The sequence below is a fragment of the Conger conger genome, chromosome 2 (assembly GCF_963514075.1).
Source record: "Conger conger chromosome 2, fConCon1.1, whole genome shotgun sequence".
Classification (NCBI taxonomy): domain Eukaryota; kingdom Metazoa; phylum Chordata; class Actinopteri; order Anguilliformes; family Congridae; genus Conger; species Conger conger.
In genome coordinates, this window is record NC_083761.1 from 6953078 (window position 1) to 6973510 (window position 20433).

At 49.8% G+C, this 20433-nt stretch overlaps 1 protein-coding gene across 1 annotated transcript; it reads left to right on the forward strand.

The window, feature by feature from the left end:
• Nucleotides 1-242: 242 nt before the first annotated feature.
• On the forward strand, nt 243-18662 carry arhgef33 (Rho guanine nucleotide exchange factor (GEF) 33). Its single transcript, XM_061223548.1, has 14 exons — nt 243-272; nt 1903-2067; nt 2796-2917; nt 3430-3527; nt 7111-7218; nt 9057-9092; nt 9998-10124; nt 12082-12214; nt 12377-12487; nt 13320-13412; nt 13844-14079; nt 16071-16800; nt 17688-17863; nt 18542-18662. Exons 1-14 carry the CDS (start codon nt 243-245, stop codon nt 18660-18662), a joined length of 2286 nt encoding a protein of 761 aa, XP_061079532.1.
• The last annotated feature ends 1771 nt before the right edge of the window (nt 18663-20433 follow it).

Consider the following 20433-nt stretch of genomic DNA (forward strand, 5'->3'; position numbering starts at 1 on the left):
TATGTGAATTTGAGAATAAAAGGAGAAAGAACATGTGAAAATGTGAGCCTCGTTAAAGCCCTAATGGCCTGTCAGTCAGTTCAATCAAGGCCGCTCAGCTGCAGGTCCATTCTGTCATCTGTCTCCTGCTGATTGACACTTGACAATTTCTATAAATTCACTTTTCCTCTGATGAAAAAAGGCCAAGCTTTAACTGCAGTATTTCTGTTTTTTTTTTTTTACTTTTAGACCAAGAGGGAGACATGGAGGAAATGAGCATGCAGATTGCTCAGGTAGGGAGCCGAGAGTCAGACTCTCCCGGGTCCCCCATCCCCTGGATCCCCCATCCCCTGCGTCCCACCCCCTGGGTCCCCCATCCCCTGGATCCCATCCTCTGGGCCCCCCATCCCCTGGATCCCCCATCCCCTGGGTCCCCCCCCCTTAATCCCCCATCCCCTGGATCCCATCCTCTGGGCCCCCCATCCCCTGGATCCCCCACTCCCTGGATCCCCCCCCTTAATCCCCCATCCCCTGGATCCCATCCTCTGGGCCCCCCATCCCCTGGATCCCCCCCCCTTAATCCCCCATCCCCTGGATCCCATCCTCTGGGCCCCCCATCCCCTGGATCCCCCATCCCCTGCGTCCCACCCCTTGGGCCCCACCCCCTGGGTCCCATCCCCTGGTCTCACCCTCCCCATCCCTTATCCCCTGGGCTCCCCCCATCCTCAATCCTCCCACAACTGCTGTAGCATGTGCCATACACTCTCAGAGATATCAAACGTATCAAAAGTGCCTATAAGGTATAAATGCTTGTCACTTGGGGCAGTACCCTATGTGTACATTAAATTGTACCCCTTCCCAGCAACGTATAACTACTTTGTACCTTTTTTCTCCTTGGAAAATGGAACATCATTTGTACCCAAAGAGAACACTACTGTACTGTACTTTCAGGGCACATTCGGGAAATTCGATCGTTGAAGAACAGAACCGTACCCCCACTGTCACTTCATTTCTGCGAGTGCCTGCGCTCTAAAGTAGGCCGTTGGCAGCGTGGAATCTGAAGATTGCTTTCACATGACCGTGGCTTCGGAGCGGGAGGAGAGGAGGGTTAGGGCGGCGTCTCGATCAGATGATCCCCCTCCTTCCTCCGCGAGAGCTTATTCACTTACCGCGTCCATCTCTCCCTTCTCCGTAAATCCAATAACTGCGTCTGGACCTCGGCTCAAACAGAGGAGCTCAGACTCAACACGGGTCTGCAGGGCGGAGACAAATTTGCAGTGGGAACCAAGAGGCGGTGGAACAGAGCCGAGAGCGGAAAAGACTGGCTAGACACTTTGGCGAATTGCTGTACATCCAGAAAGTGATTCCCTTGACAAAATGGCCCCTAACTCTCCTGTAATGGCATTAACCCCCCCCGCCCCCATGCATTGCCGATGCCCTGTTAGCTATTTACAGCATGGGATTAGACATGGCAGCTGGCTCAGAGGGGGGATACCAATCCAAGCCTGCTGAAAAAAACAGTTGCCCAGCTACCAGCACTAGCTGGTTGACAAGCTCATACCCAGCTAGACCAGCTTTATGACCAGCTTGTCCATGCTGGTTGACCAGCTCATACCCAGCTAGACCAGCTTATGACCAGCTTGACCAACTAAACTTTCACGTTGGTTAAACTGGCATAGCTGGATTTTACAGCAGGGAAGGGAGCGAAACTTTATGACGCCGTTCCTGTTTTATTCAGAGAATGGGGCAATGGCCGCCCAAAGCAAGACCCTTCTCTTGTTCCTTTCAGTCTTTCTCTTTTCCACCTCTTCTGCCTCTCCCGTCTCTGCCCGTGTTATCGTCCACGCCTCATCCGCGTCTTCCACGGCCTGCCCCTCACGCCCTCCCCCCGGTTGACCTTTGACCCTTGACCCTTCCGTGCAGCTGCAGGCCCTGACGGCGGACTTGAAGGCGGGGCTAGCGGGGGCCGTCCAGGACCTGTCCTCTCTGTCGCAGAGCAGCTGCGCTCTGGAGGACAGGATGAGGAACTACCAGAGAGACATCGAGGAGAAGATCCTGGGCGTCAGGAACTCCCTCAACACTTTCAAGGTAGGTGCGAATGCAAGCCTCAATCCGTTTGTCAAAAAACGGTGCCCGAAATAGAACTACTTGGATCTGAGGTATTATTCACATGACCATTTCCACAGCTTAACCTCTCTCACTACTGTATGCCATGGGTTTTGATGCAACTGTATATGGTGCTTATGAGTTGCTAATTTGGGTGGACGTTGCCAGTAACACTTTCCTGTGGGAACATATTATGCTGCCTCCAGTTTAAATTAAAGGTAGCATCAGACTAGAGGCTTATTAGGTTTGCCTACAGTCCCGTGTTGGCTGGGAAATCCTGTATTTCAGCCAATTATGCATTGCTCTGTATGGGACTCATTTTACACAAGTTTTCCTGAATTTCCCTCCTTTTTGGTGACACTCAGTAAAGAACTAATCAGGCCACTGCAACATTAGCTTACAGTTTGAAAAGGTAGCGATCAGAAAACAGAAATGGCTGCCAACAGGGAAGACGTGGCCAGAACAAAAGTTGCTGATTATTTGGCTGTTATAATACACTTTAATCCAAGTAATATTTGTTCTTACCGTGAAAATAAATCACAGATGAGCAACGAACCAGCGAGCTGGCATTGTTAAATCTAAGTCGCATCCATTTGTATTCAGCATCCATTCGTATTCAAAATGCGTTGGTGGTGAACTAAATGGAATGTTCATTTTAAAACGTTCAGTTAGTTGCTGTCGTGAACGCACCTCTGCTGTCCCATGGACAGGAGGACCTGAGTGCCGCCCTGTCCCAAATCGAAGAGGTGAACTGCAGGCACGTAGTGATGCAGCAGGGGGTGGAGGTCTTCCAGGCAGAGGCGGGGAGGCATCTACTCGCCTGTCAGCAGAGGTAGGGGGAGAGAAACCACAACTCCCATAACCCTGTTCTCCGACAGTCCACACACTCACTAGATATTCAATTCAATTCCCCTAAAGTCACAGAGTCTATACACTCACCAGATAGTCAACTCCCTACCCATAGTGACAGATTATATATACTCACCAGAAATTCATCTCAATTCCCCATACAGGCACAGAGCCTATACACTCACCAGATATTCAACTCAATTCCCCTACAGTCACAGAGTCTATACACTCACCAGGTAGTCAACTCCCTACCCATACAGTGACAGATTATATATACTCACCAGATATTCATCTCAATTCCCCATACAGGCACAGAGCCTATAGAATCACCAGATATTCAACTGAATTCCCCTACAGTCACAGTCTATACACACACCACATATTCAACTCAATTCCCCATGCAGTCACAGAGTCTATACACTCACCAGAGAGTCAACAACTGGTTGCCATTGATGCTCTGCGTGTCTGTTGTGTTTTGCGTTTTCCCCGTCACAGGAAGAACTCAAAGGACTCTCTCGACCGCCCGCGGCACTTCCCCGGCGAGACGGTGCCACGCGCCACGCAGGACTACCCTAACGTCGCGCCCCAGCACAGTAAGAAGGGCCTCCTGTGAGAGAGAGAGAGCGTGTGCCGCGCACGTGCTAGCGGCACGAGACCTAGCCTAGCGATAGCGCTGCTCACTCAAGGGGGAAAGAAACCGGAAAACATACGCACTTTGAGAGACAGCAAAGGGCGGAACACACACCCCTTTGTTTCTGGAAAAAACTGGGCGGGGGGGGAAGGGGGTGGGAGTCTCCGTCCACTTGAAAAACAGACGCTTCACGCTCATAAACCGCATAAATGTTCCGTTTGTCTTCAGACAGCGGCCCGGACCGGAGAAGCACATGCCTCTCGGAGCGACAGTGTCCGCTCTGTGCTTTTTCCCCCCCGTCGTGTTTCCGAGGCCTGGTTTTACCGCTCTAATCAAGGCTGTGCCCAGTGACGCACAGGACAGGAGAGGGGTTGGACCTTTGTGTCACGTGACAAACACTTCACCTCCACCGTCCACTGTCAGAAATCTTAATTTCACAAATGTAACCCTGAAAGTAGAGCAATGTTCTCTTTGGGCGGCCTGTAGTGTAGTGGTTAAGGTACATGACTGGGACACGCAAGGTCGGCGGTTCGATCCCCGGTGTAGCCGCAATAAGATCCGCACAGCCGTTGGGCCCTTGAGCAAGGCCCTTAACCCTGCATTGCTCCAGGGGAGGATTGTCTCCTGCTTAGTCTAATCAACTGTACGTCACTCTGGATAAGAGCATCTGCCAAATGCAATTAATTTCATGTAAAAATTAGTACATTTTCCAAGAATTAAGTTATATATTGGCGGCACGGATGGTGCAGTGGGTAGCACTGCCGCCTCACAGCAAGGAGGTCTTGGGTTCGAATCCCGGTCGGCTGGGGCCTCTCTGTGCAGAGTTTGCATGTTCTCCCCGTGTTTGCGTGGGTTTCCTCCGGGTACTCCGGTTTCCTCCCACAGTCCAAAGACATGCAGGATAGGCTGATTGGAGAGTCTATATTGCCCGTAGGTATGAGTGTATGAGTGTGTGAGTGAATGGTGTGTGTGCCCTGCGATGGACTGGCGACACCCTGCAGAGTGTATTCCTGCCTTTCGCCCAATGTATGCTGGGATAGGCTCCAGCCCCCCTGCCAGCCTGTTCAGGATAAGCGGGTTCAGATAATGGATGGATGGAAGTTATATATTGCTGGTACAATTATATGCACCTACAGGGTACAGCTCCAGCTCAAGCATTTGTACTTTTCAGGCACTTTTCACATCTTAATTTCTGAGAGTGTGGAGGACGTCCTTTATGCCGCCTTTCCCCTTTTCCTCCCAGTTAGCGGCACTCAATCACGTTCACCCACCGCGCTCATCTCCACCACCTCCGCTGCTGTTGCGCCGCTGTGAATGGTAAACGGTAAATGGCAGGCATTTATATAGCGCCTTTATCCAAAGCGCTGTACAATTGATGCTTCTCATTCACCCATTCATACACACACTCACACACCGACGGCGATTGGCTGCCATGCAAGGCGCCGACCAGCTCGTCAGGAGCATTTAGGGGTTAGGTGTCTTGCTCAGGGACACTTCGACACAGCCCGGGCGGGGGATCGAACCGGCAACCCTCCGGCTGCCAGACGACTGCTCTTACTGCCTGAGCCATGTCGCCCCAGTTGTCTGAAACACGTGAGGCAGAGCTGCCGCTTCCTTCTCCACCACGGTGCGCGCTCACACAGACCTGAGTCAAAGGAAGTCCCATCACGAGCAGCTCCAGCTTGTATCTGACTGACCGGCGTGGCGGCGTGGTCAGCTCGGCGAGTTCGACTAGTAGAAGCTCAGTGAAGTGCAGGAATTTCCACGGCAAACCTCTTTACGTTGGTGGCTGTTGACCCGGATCAGGAGCGTAAAGAAAAGCGCTTGCTATGGTGTTTCAAAAGGAGGGTTAGTCAAAGGGGGGGGGGGGGGGGGGGGGGTGATTGTGGCAGGGTTAGCTCGGTAAGTTTGCTCGTAAAAGTGAAGTGCAGGAAAGCAAAGGCTCGGTTACCGCAACAATGCTCCCTAATGAGACAACCCTCGTTATTCAAAATAACGTTGTCGCCCCTTGGCTTCAGCTGACTGGTAACGCGCTTATCTAATCTTTGGACGAGTGAGAGGCCGGGGTTCAAATCCTCAGGCAGTCTCTCGTCGCGCCACTGGTGAGAGACAATAGACAATCACCCCGGACAGTCGAGTCCCTCTCACCTTCAGCGACTGTGCAGCCAGTTAATTATGTCACCCTGCTAGAGTCCGGATTGGATAGAGCAGGAAACAGCCGATGATTAATCACAGGAGGGGTGCGACAGGGACTCAGGCCAGCGGATGGCGAGACAGGTGCTCTCTGACTTCAACATTTCAATGAAAACATTAAAGACAAGCTCTTGATGCCATGGTACAAAAGCCAGGCTTGATCTGGTTTGAGAGTTCAGTCAGACTGCGTAATTAGCCCAGCTTTTTAGTTAAAGGCCCACACACTTATTTTTCATGTTTTTCAGTTTTTCATATCACCCTGGAGCTTTCAATTTTGTGTTCCATACTGATGCAAGTACAACCAGTGCAATTTTGGGAGACGTATGCAAGTCTTACTGCTATTTTCCTTAGCTGTTTGTAAAACGTGATTTCCCACGTGAAGTGACGTTTGTGTTTTTGCATAAATATCAGATGACGTTGCTAAATGTCACACAGAGGACCACAGGAGGGGGAGGGGGAGTTGGGCTCTGGGTGTAGGGTTAGGGACTTGCATCACTAAAAAAAACCTACATCACTGCTCTTTGCGAACGCTTTGTGGAGGTTTTAGATACTAAAACCAGGAAGAGATTGCTGATGCGTGTGGGCCTTTAATCTCTTCACTTGTATTAGGTCCAGCTGTGGACTGCACCTATCGGTACGTGTTCTTGGTGAAAAAATAGTTTCTCCTCTTTTTGAATGAAACTGTGCGGGTGTACAGAGTCGTGACTACCATTGAGGACTCTGAGGTCATGTCCTCAGTATTTTCATTCCTGTCCGTTTCCCAAGCCTATATTTAGTTTCATTCTTTAGTAAGAATCAGTCGCAATTCAGTTAGGCCTAATCTGGAGGCATATGAGCTAAATTAAAGGGGAAAAAAGCCTTCCTCAGCCGACACCGGTATTCTTTCAGGTCCTGGTTACACCCCTGCTCGGGTAAACAACCGTTTGGCTAATATATACTCGGTGGGAACAAAAACCAGAACATGGACTTAGGCTAAATTCACGACATAAAACACAGTCTAGTGCAGGGATCATCAACTCTGGCCCTCAAATCCAAATCCAGCCCTGGTTTTCTTTTTCTCCTGGGTAATTAGTGCTACTGACTGTCCAGACTGTCTTTGCACCTGAATTTCAGGTAAAGGGAGGAGGAACAACCAGCAATTCTTGGCCCTCAAGAACCGTGATTTGAGGATCCCTGGTTTAACAGAAGGGGGTGGAAGTAGACAACTACCCTTAGCTTTGTTCCAATTTGTGTCCTCATACACGGGTTTGGAGTCAAACCAGATTAGTCTTTTTGCTTAGTTTTCCTGGTACGATATGTATATTTCGGGGGATTCATGTTTAAATTTCTGTTTTTCTTTTTTTGGCTTTCAGCTACAAGCTCGGAGCAGGAAGTCGACTGTCTGCAGCAGGATTGGACCAGGTGTCCTGGGTGGGCGGAGTCACAGGACCCCACAGACCCGCAGGGCACTGAAGAGAGCAGTAAGTAGTGTGTGTGTACCCCAAGATTTTAAAGATTTAGCAGCCTATTGCCCAGTGGCTAAGGTGCTTGACTGGGACCTGGAAGGTTGGTGGTTCAAGCCCCAATGTCGCCACACAGCTGTTGGGCTTCCCTTCAGCAAGGACCCATAACCCCACAATGCTCCAGGGGGGATTGGCCCCTGCTTAGTCTAATCAACTGTAAGTTGCTCTGGATGAAAGCATCAGATAAATAACTATAGTATCTGAACTGTAGTGCTAGAGTATCTCAGGTTAAGTGCCTTTGGGTAAGGGTAGGGGTGGGCGGCTCCATGACAGCAGGGCTGGAGTGTATGTAAAAATGAATGGCTGGGTCTAGGGAGGCCAGGTGAGGTTTTGGGTTAACACAGAGGAATTGGATCTTAAGTGGAATGAGACCGAAGTCCAGTTCAGCTCAGAATAGGAAGAATAAAGGAGCCTGTTGAGCTTTAAAATACATTTTGTGATTTAGCTGACGGTTTTTTTATCCAAAGTGACTTTCAGTTGATTAGACTAAGCAGAGGACAATCCCCCCTGGAGCAATGCACGGTTAAGGGCCCAACAGCTGTGCAGATCTTAGACAGGAGCTTGAACCACCAACCTTCCAGGTCCCTTTCATGTACCTTAGCCACTAGGCTACAGACTGTTACATCACACTTTACAGGGTCCACATAAAAATGACAGTTACAGGACATTAAATTAAAACGTTTCTATAGCAACAAGTTACGTTTGGTTTTGAGCAGATCCATCTGGTCTTTGAACCCCAGACTCGATGTGACATGTTAAATCTTGGAAACTACAACAGCCGGCGAAGCTCGGGAGTTCACGCCGAATAAAATTTCCTCTGTAAACGGCTGACAGCTCATCGACCGACGGCCTTTTGATCCGAAGGTGCCTTTACACGATGCTGCCTTTTCCAGCTGAATAAAAGAGAGGAAAGAGACAGAACTGGGACAGGAGTTGGAGACGGAGCCGAGAAACGGATCGTAAGCACGCCTCGGGAGCACATCTCACTCAAACAGATTAGCATCTCACGGCTCATTAGCCTACCGCACCGCAAAAAAACCCACTTCCCCGTCCCGTTTTTAGCCTCGCTCATTGTAAACGATCATTTCGGCATCATTTATCTTAAATTATGATAAACTGCGTTCTCTAAAAAATATGTGAATAATTTTCTCACTGCGAGTGTTTTCCCCTCTCATTTTTCTCGCTTCTTCTCGCATTTTAAGTACATAACGGTGGTCCTTACCGCTTGTGCGCAGTAACTGAGGTGCGCAGTTTTCAAGGGTAAACACATCTTCTCAGTTAATCGCAGATTGAATCTGCAACTCGGGAGTCGGTTCAGCTGTTCCCATCCTTTGTGTCCTCTTACCGGTTCTGCTTCCATCACACTTCAAAACGAGTTAATCCTGTCAAATTCAAACCGAATATCCTCCTTTGAACGGTAATTAAATTCACGTAATCCAGTTGGATTTGGCCATTCGTTACTGAGCAGCGAGCACTGAAGTCGGTGCCTGTGTGGTTCGTGATTAACCTGGTCTCTGAATGACCCTTTTGTCAACAGTGCACATTTTCTCCATCAAGAGTTCCTCTCGCGGCAGCAAACGCATTACTTGCCTCTCCGTCCTTGTGGTTTATGACTTCACTTGTTTTGCTGCCCAAAATAAGAGTGAATCTTGTGAAGCAGGCGAGGCAGGAAAGTGCCTGGGGCCCAGAGCACTGAGAGGACCCTCGAGGGGCTGAGTTTTAGGAGTTTTTGGGGTAACACGATGACAGTGGTAGTCAGTTAGAATTGCCTAGGGCCCCCTGTCCTGTGTCTCTAGAAAGGGGCCGTATCCCTCTAAAACTCAACGCTATCGGTACGAAACACGCCTTAAATAATGATTTTATTTCAGGAGGAAAAGCAGCAGCAGTGTAAAGTCAGCTTGTTCCTCTCTCAGCTCCGGATTTTCCCTCTCAGGCAGGCCGAGGAGGATGAGCTTACTGAAACATGGCTGCTTTGCTCTCGTGCTTCCCAGTGGCACTCCCGAGTGAGTCTCAGTGAGGTTTCCTTTGGGGACGGGTACTGACGGGCCTGTAATGAGGGAACAGGGACACTGCTAATGTGGAGTAATCAGCAAGCAGTAATCATTCGGGGAAGGGCCCCAGGTAGGAAGGGGCAGGATATTATTTGTGTCATCAGTATGTCAGGGATGTAGCCTCATGCCCAGGCATCATGGGGCCTAGTTTCCCTGACAGGAGGATCTGCACTGTCCCACCATGGTTTGGGCGCACTCACATGGGACTCCCATGGGAGACCAGGCCAATGTCTGGCATCACTTAACCCGTAGAACGGTAGGTTTGTTTCTAATCTAACAGTCACTTCTGGCAACTGAAAGAAACGGAGTTCTAGAACCCCGTGGCTTTCAGTTACCACTAGCGATCGTTACATCAGCATCAGTTAAAAAAACATTCTTATCACAGATTTGTGACCTGATGTTAGTGATATCCTCTTAACCTCGTGCAGAAATCCTCTTTTTCAGTTTAACACCGGTGGATTTCTCAGTCACCTGCACTGCAAACTGTGCAGTATTGAGACTTAAAAATCTTTCTCTTTCTTTTTTTTTTGTAAAAGAAAATTATGAAAATATTGCCAAGGATGCAAGCTAATATTTTCCTCAGACCATTTCCATTTTACCTCAGAGAGAAAAAGATCTCTACTCTTATGGCGAGGCTGAAGCGCTTGTTGAGACGTGTGTTCCTGACCCGTGCCGTTTCCGCGCAGGGAGGCGATACGCCGCCGCCCTGGAGCTGCTGGAGTCTGAGCGGCTGCACGTATCCCATCTCTCCCTGCTCCTCAAGGCCAACATCACCTTCAACGGCAGCGAGGCCGTTCACCCCAAGGGAAAACGGTAAACCGGCGTCCTATTGGGGGCGAGCGTTGCCGGGAGAGTCACACCCCGGGGGATACTCGAACACCAATCCCGGGACAGGCTGCCAGTGGCTTCCCTTTCGGTCAACAGCCAATGAAGGCCTGGGAAACTAGATATGTGGGCTCCAGCCAATCGATAATTCCAGTTAAGCGCTCGACAGAAGGGAGAAACTGAGCGTTCAGGCCCTACAGGGCGTCGGTTTGATAATCGTGGGGCGTACGGAGTGACGGGTCAATAACGGAGCTACTCCGGTTTAATTGGCAGCCTCTCGTTTTCTCTAAGTGTTTGTTGACTGACATTACTGGGTGGCCCGATGGCACCTGCTCGATTCATAGATAACATGAAATCACTTGCGATAGAAGAGGCAGCACTGCAAAAACAAAACAAAAATAATGTATTTTACTCTTATCTTCAGACTTGAAATCCTATTTCTTTTACTATTAAGAAAAATATATATATATATATTGCGGTGAGACAGTTTGACTCATTTCTAAATTTGCCAATGGAATAAGAAAATGTCATTTGTCAAGCAAACACTAACTTAAAACCAGCTAATATTTATAATAAATAAATAAATAAGGACAGTCCCTTTTAGCAGTGCAGCGATTTAATAGAAAGACGCCTTGGTCGTTTGGGTTTTAAAATTCAAGCTGCATATTTGTGTGCTTCCCCCGCCTGAGACCTGAATTTGTTATTTAATAAAACGATGTATTAACAAAACGAGATAAGCCTTGTGGCTGCCGCAGTAGGCGCCGTGCGTTCTGTACCTACAGGTGCGCACCTGGGGAGAGCCTCCTGCACCCCACGCTCTGGCGGCCAGTACGTTATGAGACAGCTTCGCAGGACAGGAAATGAAGCGCCTTCGGGTTAACGTACGTTATGTCCATCGTAAATTGTTCCCTTCACCTCCTCGACAGCAATTAAACCGTAGATCTCCGGTGCGTGTAGGACGTAGAAGCAGCGCGTAAGGTTTCGTTTGCGTGGCGGGAGGCCATTTTGATTGCGTGAGGTGAGGTGGATCCCTTTGCGATAAGTCCACAGGCTGGTTGTTGGTGCATTCGCTGGGTGGAGAATGCAATTAGTCTTACGGCTGGTGGGCGTGTTGTGATGGCTCGGACCCATCCGCACTCAGAGAGATTGATTGAATTTTAGGCCCGGCTCGTTAGAAACGGGGTCTACAGGAGCATCCATCACTGGTGTAATTCTCTGGTAGCCGCAGGGACCAGGGGGCCTAATTCAGGGGTGTATATTACATTACATTATGCGCAGGAGAGGAAAACAGATAGCCAGATGCAGGAACTTATCCGGCTTAATGATCAATATGCTGCATGCAACTTCGAAGGCTACGGCCAAGAGGAGCAGCTTTTTTAAAGCTAAGGAAGCTTTAATTTGCATCTTGAAGAAATAATTTCTTATACACAGTAGGACTGGATAAGATGAATGTAATGTTATGTTATGTTAAGCGGTGAGCACTCTAATGGTGGGAAAGGAGGAGCAGGCTGAATGGCCTATTCTCATCATGTAGATTTGTTTTTGTTTATATTTCTATGCTATGTTATGCTATGCTATGCTATGTTCTGTTGTTATTCTATGTTATGCTATGCTATGCTATGTTATGCCATGCCATGCTATGTTGTTATGCTATGCTATGTTATGTTATGTTATGTTGTTATGCTATGCTATGCTACGCTATGCTATACTATGCTATACTATGCTATGTTATGCTGTTATGCTATGCTATGTTGTTGTGTTATGCTATGCTATACTATGTTTTGTTATGTTGTTATGCTATGCTATGTTGTTGTGCTATGCTAAGCTATGCTACGTTATGTTGTTATGCTATGCTATGTTGTTGTGCTATGCTATGCTACGTTATGTTGTTATGCTATGCTATGTTGTTGTGCTATGCTATGCTAATGGCCTCTCTCTCCTGCAGGCCCTTCCCCAGCTGCCTGCGCTTCCTCATCCAGCAGCACCTGGAGCTGCTGCACACCCTGCAGGAGCGTGTGCTCAGGTTCCAGTGGCAAGGCATCGTGGGAGATGTATTCTTAAGGCTGTTCAGCAAAGAGGTACTAGAGTACACCTGCAACATGATCCGGGTCAAATAATTACCTGACGTACTGTTACCGTACTAGACGCTACCCGCTACTTAAAACAAACTCTTCACTCAAAATATATTTTTTTCCAATATCCATCACAAAATTCCTATTTGTTTGTTTTTCTGACCGCAGAGTGATTTTCTCGATTTCTACGTGGCCTACCTGAAGGAACTGCCGGACTGCCTGGCTGCGGTCCGCATGTACTCCTGCTCCTCTCCTGCGGAAGGCGCCGGTCTGTTCGAGGTGAGGCGCGGCGGGCGAACGTTCCCCCCCGCGGCCCGCGGCCGCCTCCGTTTCAAGTCCCCGGCAAATGAAACAGAGTTACGGCTCCGCAACCTCGGGCCGTGCGTCTTCGCAGCTGAACTGCTCTCATGCGCGTGTTTGATGTCTCCTGCTCGACCTTCCAGCGTAACAAATAGCCCCGTGGAAACCCCCGACGCGCCCGCCCGCTCTGTCTTTCGCTGTCTGCAGGGCAGCAGTTACTGCTTCTCTTGTTTCTGCTGAGACTGGTCTTTAAATCACTCCTTTCATTTGCATAAGCCCTCATCCAGCCAGAGTGAGCCTAGCTTCTCGTTTCATACGGCTGGATATACTCCAGCTAGAACTATAAACTGTCGCGAGCAGGTTTAACACGCCTTAACCGTTCGTGACAGTGTATTACAGTACGCAGCCGACACCGTAAAACACACTGCATGTTAATTATATTACAGTTATTCGGCTTGGATTTGGATTTTTATCCAAAGCCACTTACAGTTGATTTGACTAAGCAGGGGCCAGTCCCCCCTGGAGCAATGTGGGGCTAAGGGCCCTACAGCTGCATTGATCTTATCGTGGCTACACTGGGGTTTGAACCACCAACCTTCTGGGTTCTAATGAGTCAAGCAACTTAGCCACTAGTCTATAGGCTGCACCGTAATTAAAAAAACAAATGAATTGTAATGGGTTCCTGGTTAGACTGCTGCTTTCATCTTGGGCCTTCAAAAGAAATGAACAGAGCAGTCGGACCAGCAGGACTCAAGCCACTCAACTCGTCGATGTCAGGAGTAAAATGGCGTCTGTCCTCTGTCTGTTGCAGGGTGACGTCACAGGCAAGGACAATTGGCTTCCCCTCCGTAACCTGCTCCTGCAGCCAGTCCAGCGTATCCCAGAATACCTCACTCTCCTCCAGGTGCAACAACAGGGTTGGGTTGGGTTGGGCTGGGTCCACTTGCAGTTTGTTCACATTTTTTATATTTTTAAATAAATGGCTATAATTTCCTTTTTGTTTCCTGAATTTGTTGAATTTAAATGGCATAGATCCGCAGGAACTGTGTACGATAGAAAACAAGCCAGTATCTGTGGAGCGGCCATTTCCATGATTCCACTGATTATACTGTAACTGTTACGTTACTAGTGGTTGTTTTGGAGTGTTGTACAACACACAGTTTTATTGCTAAAAATGACACGTCCATGTATGTGTGTGTGTGTGTCTGTGTGTGTGTATATGTGTGTGTGTATGTTTATATGTGTGTGTATGTGTGTGTGTCTGTGTATATGTGTGTGTGTGCGTGTGTGTGTGTGTTTATGTGTGTGTGTGTATGTGTCTCTTCCTCTCTGCAGAGCCTGCTGAAGCTGACAGAGGCTGATCACCCAGACTACTTCCTGCTCCTGGTGTGCATCCAGCAACTGAGGGCCTTCACAGCCCAGTACAGCCCCCTGCTGCAGCAGAGCCAGGAGCTTCTCCAGCCCAGTACAGCCCAGTACAGCCCCCTGCTGCAGGCCAGTACAGCCCAGTACAGCCCCCTGCTCCAGGAGAGCCAGGAGCCGCTCCAGCCAGGCTGCCGGGAGGGCAGGAGGTGAGCCCGTCTCCATGACAACCCGCAGGACACTGCACGGGGCCTGGTGTTAGCTTAGCGCTTAGCACTGCAGGACCTGAAGGCCCACGTCTTACTGTGGTAAACACGCTTCCAAATCTAGTCTGCTTAATCCGTGATATTAGCTCCGTAATCCTTTAGGTGCTAGTAACATAATTCAGTGTGTATTACTGATATTCTTTAGATTTTATTTATGTGTAATTTTTTCACGTTTGCTGCCCGAATTGGGGCTGTGTATACCCAACTCCCACCCCAATCAGACTGATAATTTTTTTAACGAACATCTGTTTTCTTCAATATTCCGTTGGAATTATTTCCGTACGACGATATGGTTTTTAAATTCTGCGTATAGTTTTTTCTCTCTCTCTCAGGGATATCAGGAAGCGTTTTCAGATTTTCACCCGATACGCCGAGAGAGATGGAAGTATTCCGGCCGCGTCTCTGACCCGGGCCCGTCCCCGGCGAGCCGAAACGCCGTTTTCACGCTGCGGACGAACGGCTCGGCGCTTCGGCGTCGAGCGCCCCGGAGAGCCCAGATCCCCCCGGCTGCTTCCAGCTGTGCGTTATCAGCCAGCCTCGAATCAGCCTCGCACTCATTAATCACACTCTCTCCGCCGTGCGATACAAGCCGCGAGGAAGCGCATCTGTCTGCGGTAACGGGCTCTCAGGAAAACACCAGATAGTGTTTTTATTAATAGTGCCGGAATGAGCTCCGCGCAACCTGTCAATCACAGTCGGAGCAAGAGACGCGCGGGCCACGTTCGGAAAAACCGCATACTACTCATACTGAACTTCAGGCTGAAATGTTGTAGTGTGGGTAGTGTGCTAAGTATGCGGGTTTCTGATCCCCCAATTATTCTTTCTGGGTTGAGGAGTACCCCGTTTCCTAACCCCATGAAGTAGGGTAGTAGCGTAGTGGTTAAGGTAAATGACTGGGAGAGGCAAGGTCGGCCATGTTAAGATCCGTGCAGCTGTTGGGCCCTTGAGCAAGGCCCTTAACCCTGCATTGCTCCAGGGGAGGACTGTCTCCTGCTTAGTCTAATCAACTGTACGTCGCTCTGGATAAGAGCATCTGCCAAATACCATTAATGTAATGTAATGTAATGTTATTTGGAAAGTTTTTCAAAATTCAGAAGTCAGTGTTCTAGAACCTGTAGAGACCTGTTACATCAGCATTAGAGTCTTCAGTTAAGAACATTCTGATCACGCATTTCTGACCTTATGAAGCAGGTGTAAACAAACCTTGTTCCTGGAGATCTACCATCCTGTAGGTTTTCAATCCAAAACCATAACAAAGAAAACCTCATTCAACAGCTCGAGCAGGGCTGGCCAGCCTTGTTCCTGGAGATCTACCATCCTGTAGGTTCCAAACCCAATCCAAACCCAAACAAAAGAAAACCTCATTCGACAGCCAGAGATCTCTCAGAGCTGCTAATTAGTAGAATTGGGTGTGCCAAATTGGGTTGGGAAAACCAAAAGTGGGGATACTCAGTCTTTCCCAGAAAGGGCCTTTGTGGGGGCAGGGTTTTGTTCCAACCAAGCAGTTACACATCCGATTTTACTAATCAAGGGCCGAAGCAAAGCCTCTAGTGGTTGTTTAGCAGAATCAGGTGTGTAACTACTTGGTTGGAGCCTGCACCAGCCCCTTCTCAGAGGGATTGAGTACCGCGGACCTACAGGATGGTAGATCTCCAGGAACAGGGCTGGTTACCACGGTTATAAAGGGTAAGCACATGCTTAAAGCACTATATTCTCAATCTACCTTGTGCATCTAAACGTTATGGCGAGTCCCAGCTCTAACCGTACTACAGCTAAGAAGCTGATAAACCGGTTATCGTCTCCTATTCTTTGCCCGGCCTTCGAGCGCACACCTTTTCACAGGTCATTCCGGGTAAGAGCGCTTGCTGAAACAGCGCGGCGTGCTGCGTGCGAGCTCTCTCCTCACCTGCCCCGTCTCCGTCTCCGTTTCCAAGGCAACAGCAGAGCCAGGTGAGGCGGAGGGCTCCGGAGCAGAGGCAGGGCAGGGAGCCCCAGGACTGGGCGGGCGAGGGCGCCCCTCTCTCGCCAGGCCCCTGTTTCGGGGGCACGGCCAACCCCTGGCTGAGGTCCTTCCCCGAGGCGGCCCCCACCCCCGGCCCCGGCCCCGGGTCCCCGCCCCCGGGCGACAGGGCGGGTCTGGGGGTGCTCTACGAAGACGGCGACTCGCTGGCCAACGTCTCGCTCTCGCTGTTCGAGAACGGCTCCTCCGCGTCGTCCGACTCCAGCCTGGATGTGGCCTTCGTGCGCGGGGCCTACGCGGCCGGAGGGGGCCACGCGGGCAGGCCCCCCGCGCGAGGCTGCGTCTCCCCGGATGATTTGGACCCGGCGCGACACCGCCCCCTCCAGGCCGTCCAGCGCAAGAGCAGGTCCCTGAACGGCCTGCAGCTGGACAGCTCCATCTGCGCCGACGTGGCCTTCGCCGAGTTCCCCGGCACGCCCAGAACGCGCGGGCCCCTCACGGGGCCCCACGGCCGCCTGGAGCGCCAGCCCAGCAGGGGCTCCGCCGGCGGGAAGCCCCAGAGGAGCGTCAGCCCCCTGCAGAGGCCGGAGCTCCAGGACCTGCAGTGGGATGGCCACCAGGGGGCGCCAGCGCCACTCTCACCCCAGACCACTGCTGCAAAACCCCAGACCACTGCTGCAAAACCCCAGCACAGCCCCACTGCTGTAAGTTATAATCATCATCATCATCATCATCATCATCATCATCATCATCATAATAGTAATGGGCTGTTATAGGTATCGTTGTGCAAACCTGACAGGTTATCTGTGAAGTCACACCTTTTTCTGCTTGAATACAAATTGTCGCAAAGTTAAATTACGCTTATCGATTATAAATCGGTCTCTGTCCTTATGTCACATTTTTGTATTCCTGAGAATATCACCGGTGTTCTCCACTTCTGTGCATCTCTCCGGACAAGAGAGTACAAGTACATTATAATCAAGAATTATGATAAAATAGTAATAACTTAGCAGCCGCACTTATGCAGGATGTTTTGTGAGGAAGTGGTCTAGCATAACGATGTGAGCGTCCACACTGAAGAAAGATTAAATATTTATATTCTGTAAATAGTCTTTCGGCTGTGTCATCTACCATTTCGAACTTGACGGCCTATAAATTTGGATGGATTTTGATCGGCTGTCTGTTTTACAGTTCATGCAGCTGGAAAAACAAAATCACTCTGAAAGTGATCCCAGCAATATCGTTCGTCACGGTCATTGTCGTTATAGTTGTGGATAGATTTTTAAAATTACGCATTCATAGTTAAATAATTCATTGTTAAATCTTTTGGTGTGGATGGGCCTTAACCCCTGATGGGTGGACGTGAACTACCCTTACATCTCCCCTAACAGACGCTTCAGTGTTGAAATGCGTTGTGATTCCTCGACCAGCCTATGGGTTTTCTATAGGGCGCCTTCGTCCACAATGTGTTAACTGAGACGCCTCTATATTGTTAATATAATGTATACTTTAAGTGATAGTTTAACATCATTAAAGAATAGTTCGTTGTTATAGTTACAGTCCTCGTTGTGGATGGGCTGTAACGGAGAAGCCTCTGTATCGCCCCCTGCTGGTCTCTCTGCAGGACTGCGGCCCGCAGGCCTGGGGGGAGGACGCCAGGAGGACGCGGGGCTCGGAGGAGAACCCGCGCTCCTTCAGCGAGAGGAGCAGGAAGGAGGACCAGAAAGGAGGGATCAGGAGCTCCTTCAGAAAACTCTTCAAGAAGAAGTAAGACTCCTCTCCCTTCTCGATGTGAACGCACGCCTGGTCCTCGCGGCTGCGGCCTCGTTGTCGCGGCTGCGGCCTCGTTGTCACGGCTGCGGCCTCGTTGCCATGGCTGCGGCCTCGTCTTGGCTTGTGTCAGTTCCGATCTCCTTCTACTCACCTCACTTCAGCATGAAACCAGGGCAGCATGCAGCCTAGCAGTGAAAGTGCCTGACTGGAGTCTGGTAGGTTGGCCCCAGTGTAACCCCAGTCAGAGCAGTGCAGCTGTTGGGCCCTTGAGCAAGGCCCCTAACCCACACCTTGCTCCAGGGGGGCTTCTCCCCCGTTAGTCTAACCAACTGTGAGTTACATTTACAATTGACATTTTAGTCATTTGGCAGAGGCTTTTAATCCAAAGCGACTTACAAGTGCATAGGTTCTTCCACAAGTTAAAGCAACACATCCTGTTGTGCTTTGGATAAAAGTGTCAGCTAAATAACTGTAACGCAATGCTAAATAAACCCCCAGAAAATTCACTGCCACTCAACACGGAACACGAAAGGGTTGCAATGGGGGGAAAAAAAATAGCAAATCCTGTCAAACAAAAACATGTTTTTGAATTCAGCCGGCACTGCGGAGCGGTGTTGGGAGCACCTGCGTGGTGTCTGAGTCGTGACTCTCCTCCTCCTGCGGGTTCCAAAGGTCGAGCGGAGAGAAGGGCAGGGAGAAGTCATCGGAGTCGGAGGCGTACAGCGACCACGAGAGCGGGAGGCCTCCTCAGGCGGCGCGGCCCGGCGGCGCGGACAGGGGAACGGCTGTGTGAGCCAGCAGCGCCCTCTGGTGGCCGGAGTGCCGGCTGCGGCCCGGGCCACAGCACCAGGCCCGTAACTCAGGCCCACGCAATACCTGGGCGACCTCATTATGCACGACGGTTTTTCAATTCTGAGAAACACTCCTACCCTCCAGATTTCATCTTTCATGGCTTTTTTTTTTTACTTTTTACAGTTTTAATTTGCACGTTTGCATTTTTCCCATCATGTAATTCACAGGTTTTTTTTTTTTTCATAAACCGATGATTCGCTTGTGAAATCAAAAAGACATAAGCATTCAACAGGTCACAGGCCAAGATCTCATCTTCATGTCGCACTAAAACATTTTTAATTGCAGATTTTTCTTTTTTTTTTCTTTTTTTTAAAAGCATGGAAATACAATCATGGAACTTGGATTTGTACAGTTCAAGTAGCTTGCGTTCCCCGCAAGCTGAGGACATCTTTCCACCGTTAAAGTCTTTCTCTCGATGTTTAACCGTTGTTTAGACTGTCTTTTTTTTTTTTTTTTTTAGTGCCAAAGGAAACCATGGTTACAGTGATGGTTCTATTGTCCTCCAGTGGGGAGTGCATACAGTTACTAACACTGAACAGAGACGCGTCGTGGAGGATCGCTGGGCTGGGCGGGGCGGGGCGGGGCTGGGGGGCATACAGAGGTGAAAGGTCAAAGGTCAACGGGCACAGGGCCAGTAATTATCTGTCTCTCACAGCTTGTACAGTTAATCCAGGAAGCGAAGCGTTCCAATAAACAAAAAGGCAATGCATATATATACACACAATCAAAATAAATTATCTAACAATCCTTTTCATACCAGTGCTTCTCCAAAAACAAAACAAAAGAGAACAAAACAAAAAAAAACAAAATAACAGGAAAAAGGAAAACAAAGAACGATATTTTCTTGGGGACATTTTTGGAAAAATCATTCCCCCCCTTCCTCCTCCTCCCCGCCTCACCTCCCCCTCCCCCACCCCCACCCAGCAGGGCCGGCAGGGAGGTAAAATCTTCACAAAAAAAAAAAAGAAGCGTTTCTGAGCACAGGGGGTGAAAACGAAGACGCAGAACTCATGTAGCAAAAGGCACGTGTTGGCGGCAAATGAACCCTACGGATCTGAGGTTTGGCGAGGGGTCGAATCAGGGCCTCGAACCAAAGCCCAGACGCACGCGCCGAGAACCGAAAGCCAGGAGACGAGGGCCGAAGAGGTAAACGAGCGACCGTGTGTTACGGCAGAAAACCCCACAACGCCGTCCGTTTTTACCCCGTCATTCAGGGTCGTGTGACTCCGCTGGGAGGAGCTGGCCCCTCTCCCCACGTCACCCCGAGAGGAGAATAAAACTCCCCAAATAAGGTCAGATGAAGTGGGCAGGACAGAGCTCACATGAGCCCCAGACCCGGTCGGCCGGGGGAGGAGGATGAGGATGTTTTGGTGATTGTGTACAGGGGCCGTTTCCTGTCCAAGGCAACCCAACGGGGAAACCCCCCCCGCCCAGAGGTTACGGCGACAGGGAACGTCCAGAGTGAGGGTGGGCTCTCACACTGCACCGCTGTTTCTCCAAATCCCATTACGAGCTGAGGAGGGGCCTACACATCGAGGTCTCACACACACACACTTACACAAAGAGAGAGACACACACACACTCTCACACGCTCTCACACGCTCTCACACGCTCACACACGCTCACACACGCTCTCACACGCTCACACACACACACACACACACACACACACACACACACTCACACAAAGAGAGACACTCACACACTCACTC